The 5,328-nt window shown below is 44.6% G+C and overlaps 1 protein-coding gene across 1 annotated transcript; it reads right to left on the reverse strand.

Moving 5' to 3' along the window:
* Positions 1–4,704: 4,704 nt before the first annotated feature.
* Positions 4,705–5,100, reverse strand: LOC131506046 (small ribosomal subunit protein uS8-like). Its single transcript, XM_058719687.1, has one exon. It carries the CDS (start codon positions 5,098–5,100, stop codon positions 4,705–4,707), a length of 396 nt encoding a protein of 131 aa, XP_058575670.1.
* Positions 5,101–5,328: the final 228 nt, after the last annotated feature.

A 5,328-nucleotide genomic window follows, 5' to 3' on the forward strand; every position in this document is an offset into this window, starting at 1 on the left:
GTTAGAAAATTTCTGCTTAAGAAAAGCCATCCCCTTTACATAAAATGCCTTTGAAGAATTTTATAGAAATATAGAATCCAGAATATATACCGTTTTCTTAGATTATAACTGCAATCGAAACCTTTTGACTGATAAATTCTTGCCATATGATGTACTGAAAATTTTTTAGTTGTGTAGGATTACATAAACAGAAGCACAATTATCAAGTATTTGCCTGAAATAATTTATGGAGAACTACTTGTAGCTGAACCCAGAACCATAAGGTTTGAACTGTGCTAGTCCATTTACACACAGGTTTTTCCCCAGTAAAGACAGTATATACTATAAATGTGTTTTCTCTTCCTCATGATTTTTAAAATTACATTCTTTTCTCGTGCTTACTTTCTGATAAGAACACAGTATATGTGTCCTTATATATGCACAGTATATATGCATATGAAATAGGTGTTAGTCAACTGTTGAGGTTATCAGTAAGGCTTTGGGTCAATAGTAGGCGATTAGTAGTTAAATTTTGGGGGTGTCCAAAGTTACAGGTGGGTTTTTGATCACACTGGGACCGGTGTCCCTCATCCCTGCGTGATTCAAGGGTCAACTGTGCACAGAAATCATTGTACTAACATTCTTCTATCCTCTTTCTGCAAAAAAGTGGGAAAGCTGAGGTGAATAATTTTATCAATTAGAGCTCACAGTCAAGAAATGACATACAATGACATACAATACTAGCAATTACAGATCGTGTGAGTTACACCATGCATGGACACGGTACAGAGTACCCAGGGCGCGGTCCACGGTGCAGAGGACACAGGACACAGGACCCCAGTACACCTGAGTGCACATACTCACAGAGTCCGCATCTCGGGATGCTCAGTGCAAGGGCATAGGGCACGGTGAGGGGTTCACAGGACACGGGACACAGTCCTCAGTGCAGCATAGACTCCAGAGTACTTAGCACAGAGTGCACAGCCCATGGTACCCACAGTGCTGGCCGCTCAGCTCACAACAATTTTTTACCCAATTTTATTCTTGTCATGTTTTTTCTTTTTTTAAATGTTTAAGTGTTTATTTATTTTTGAGAGAGACACAGAGCGCAAGCAGGGGTGGGGCAGAGAGAGGGAGACACTGAATCCGAAGCAGGCTGCAGGCTCTGAGCTTTCAGCACAGAGCCCGACGCGGGGCTCGAACCCAAAAGCCATGAGATCATGACCTGAGCCGAAGCTGGACACTCAACCGACTGAGCCACCCAGGCGCCCCTGTTCTCATCATGTCTTTAAGGCTTATATGTATTTGATCTTTGTAGGTCAACAGTTTTCTGTAGTAACAAAGTTGTCATAATAACACATATAAAACCAATTTTGACTTAAATTTCATTTTGACTAATAGAAGAATAACTTGAAACACTGTATGGAGGAATTTTTACATGTAAAAATCAAGCAAATGCAATATCTCCTTTGGGGAAACCAGTGATCTTCACTGGAAAAGCTCTTAAGGGATTAGAGTCCTTATCTGCCTTCTTTGTCTCACCTGCCTGGGGCTGCAGCTCCCGGGGGTGTTTCAGTCTTGAAGGCAAGATAATAACCCATGTGCCTTGGATGGAGCGGCCGGAGTGGGAGGGCTTGGAAAGCCAGCAGATCCTGGTGACTGGTCACTTCCTGGGATGAATGTGTGCAAGGAAGGCAAGGTCCCTTCTAGTTTTTCCTATTGGTAAATGAAGACAATGGTGGTGCCATGGTGAACGACGCTCTTTGATCTGTCAACATGGTGACATCATTGTCTGCTCTTTCCTTACCACAGAGTAGACGGCTTTATAAACCTTCCCTTGTCACCAAAACGAGGGAACGAATGCATATCTTGTGTGGTTTTTCCTGTGTTTCATTCATGGCACAGGCTCCACTGTTTCTGGCTGGCCAAGGAAATAGTTTTATCTGCCAGCTTTCCAATTCCAATTTCCAATTCCAAGTGTCCTTGACGCTTCTGGGGGAGGGCTCTTATGCAGTCAGTGGCTTGATGGGCTCCATATTTAAGAACAAACCAGTCTCCAGGTCTCTTGGTCACTGTCGCATGATCCTGTACCTTCTACCTCATGGTTTCCAAACTGCTGTTTCTTTCCAGCCTCTGGCCCCACGCAGTCACCCCACACCGGCCGTGGACATGTTTCTTGGAGAAGAGAGTCTCGCTGTGAGTGAGACTTGTCACCAATTTACCTGCTTCTTTGAAATTTTAAACCAAAAGCATTCAATATCAAATGGAAAGCATAATTAGCCATGGCTTTCTGTTTCATTTGCCAAGGGAAGAAAACTCTAGAATGGCCCTTAGTGAGTGTTGGACATGCAAGCTGTGACCTCTTTTCCAATACGAGGTAATTAGAGAGCATTTCTCTCCCTTTCCAACTCCCACCTCAAAAACTGTGGTGAATTTGACTCAGTTAAGCATCTCAGGAGGAAAATTTATATCATTTAACCTAAAGGAAATGAATAAGTTAGTGCATAATTAGTTGGTGAATCACCTCACAGTTTCTTCAGAAATGGAATAAATTTATACTTTGTAATAAGAGTCGGAAAAAGAAGTCAAAGTCATGAATATTTTTACCACCTGAGACTCCAAAACTCATCTAATTGCTACCATCCCCCCACCAGGAGCTAGACCTGTCTCTCTGTCTCATCACCTGCTGATATCTACCTTGCTGTGAACAATTCACTGGGACTCCTCTCCACCTCACCCCCTTCCTCTCCCAGCTTGGAGCCTGCTCAGACCATATCTGAGCGTAACACTCTCTTCAAGCTCTGTACTCCAGACGATTACAGTGATACTTCTGCTAAAGTGTGAGACCAAACCCCTTGCTTTCTCTGAAGATGGGAAAACGATACTGTCAGACTTTCCGCGTGAGTTGGAGAAATTCCTCGCTGAGGTCTTGCCCCATGTGGGACCAAGACAGGAAGTTAAGTGTTCCAACCCATTACGTCTCCATCAGGGATAAAAAAAAATGTTGGAATAATCTGAGTGTGATACATACAGTGGGCCCAGTTTCATAGCCAGGCTGGATTGTTATATTAAAAGGTTATAAATCCAGGACTTTTTCTCTATGTATCCCCAGGTCCTACGACTGAGAGGATCTGTCATTTGGGGGATGTTTCTGCAGAACTCACATTCTTGGATTATCAGGTGAGGGATCACCCAGTTAATTTTCATAAAAGCATTTCATTGTCCATTTTGTTTTTGTTCCTTTTACGTGTGCATGTGCGGAGTTAATCTCTTTTTAAAAATGCAGTTGCACAGGAAAAACCACCACAACATTTTTATTCTTACTTTATTATTATTTTTCAATATTTCTTTACTTTGAGAGAGAGAGAGTGAGAGTGAGCACGAGCAGGGGAGGGGCAGAGAGAGAGGAGGGAGAATCCCAAGCAGGCTCCACACAGTCAAGGCAGAGCCCAACACGGACTCCATCACATGAACTGTGAGATCGTGACCTGAGCTGAAATCAAGGGTGGACGCTCAACCCACTGAGCTACCCAGGCAAGGAAAACAGAAATCCAAAGAGGAGGAAGGATGAAGGAGACGAGGAAGAAGTAACAAGGAAGCCAGGGCGGTCGTGGGGACCGAAGGAAATGCTGTGAAGGCAGAGGAAAGGGCAGAAAAAGATAAAATGGATGTAACAGCCCAGGGAAGGCTGAGGGACGATGGGGAGAATTCCACGGTACTGCTTCCGAGGCCACATGCCCAATAGAATGGAAGTTTAGTTCTGTCTGTTTTCCCCACTGGTAAACACAAATGATCTGATATCATGGCATACAGTTCTTAGTAACTGCAAGAGACACACATTTTGAAATACAGCGTGCCCCATATAATGGACTGGGCTCTGGGTCTCCTTGTTCCCTCCATTTCTTACTTGTGGTAAGTCCCACTCAGCCCTCTTTCCTCCTCCCCCACCCGTGGTCACCTGGCCCACAGTGGCACCGAGTGAAAGTTTCATCAGTGACTACCGCTACCCTCTCTGTTTCAAAGAAGTCTTCTGCAACATAGAAAATAGCATGGTTATCCTGATATCAGCAGGTTGTGTCGTGTTATGCATTTTATGGAGCCTGTGTCCCTGGTGAATTTTTATAAACTTAATATGAACATAGCATCTGCTACAGCAATCTCTATGGTGATCTTAATTGGTAACATGGAGAGAGGATGTGCTGTTTATGTCCTGTCCCTGAAGCACAAGCACATGGATTATGAAAGCAGGGGAGAGAATCGGGCAAGTTGCAGACTATATTCTTCTGTACCCGGGCAAGTTTCAAGTGCAATATGGAAAGCCGACCTGCCAAGGCACATGTAAGCATGAAGGAGAAGACTCTAACGTGACCCGCTGAGATCTAGTTCAGGAAAGGTCCATTCGGGAGTGTGGGATACACGGTAGTTCTTAGACCCTCATCTTAGTCCGCTCAGGCCGCCACAGGCTGGGGCTTTTACACAACAGAGATTCACTGACTCGGTCTCAGGGTGGGAAGTCCCGGATCCAGGTGTGGGCAGTGTAGACACCATCTGTCCCCATGTCCTCACGTGGTCATCCCTCTGAGCATGACCGCATCCTCCCCTCCTCTTCTTAACAGGACATCTGTCATCCAGGAGTGGGGCCCATGCCAACAGCCTTGTTTTACCTTAGTTACCTCTCCCTTTTTTCCCTCTGAGGCATTTGATTTGCATGTGTGTATTACCTCCCTAGAAAAGGAATCCCGGGGTTTTCCCTCCTGTGTGTTTTCGCCTTGCTCCTTCACGGTCCACGATACCAGCTAAGGTTGTTGGTGCATTGAAACCAAATTGGCAGGGCGGGAGCAGATCATCCTGCCATTTTTCTAGATCTTTGAGTTGTGCGTCACATCTGGGGCTGGTCACTCCACACGTGTCTAGCCCGCCCATCAGGGTCACAACAGTCTTCCCGTCTCTGTGATCATCAGTCATTTCAAATTCACCAATGTAAACACGCTTCATCATCACAGTTAGAAACCGGAGGATGACTTTGGAGCAGAGCTTAAGAAGAACCTGGTGTTTGCCTCTCTTACTGGCATTGTTGCTGCCCTTGAGAGCATCTGCCAGGACGTTCATGCGTACCATCATGGAGGCATGGAAAAATGTCGGAAAGAGCTTAATCATCTCTTTAAAGACCCCAACTCTAAACACAATCACCTTCTGAGATCCTGGGGCTTCGGACTTCTAAATATGAATTTTTGGAGGGACACAATTTAGTCCATAACACTTTCCAAGATTTTTTTTTAATCTTTAGAGTTATTTAGAGTTTCTCTTTATATACATATTTTTTCTTATGATCGTCTTCTGGGGTCCCTT

This window comes from Neofelis nebulosa, chromosome 3 (assembly GCF_028018385.1).
Source record: "Neofelis nebulosa isolate mNeoNeb1 chromosome 3, mNeoNeb1.pri, whole genome shotgun sequence".
In the NCBI taxonomy this organism is placed as follows: Eukaryota; Metazoa; Chordata; class Mammalia; order Carnivora; family Felidae; genus Neofelis; species Neofelis nebulosa.

What these genes read in the sequence shown, in the direction of transcription:
- LOC131506046 (XM_058719687.1), bottom strand. Translation starts at nt 5,100, where the DNA reads ATGATGGTACGCATGAACGTCCTGGCAGATGCTCTCAAGGGCAGCAAC.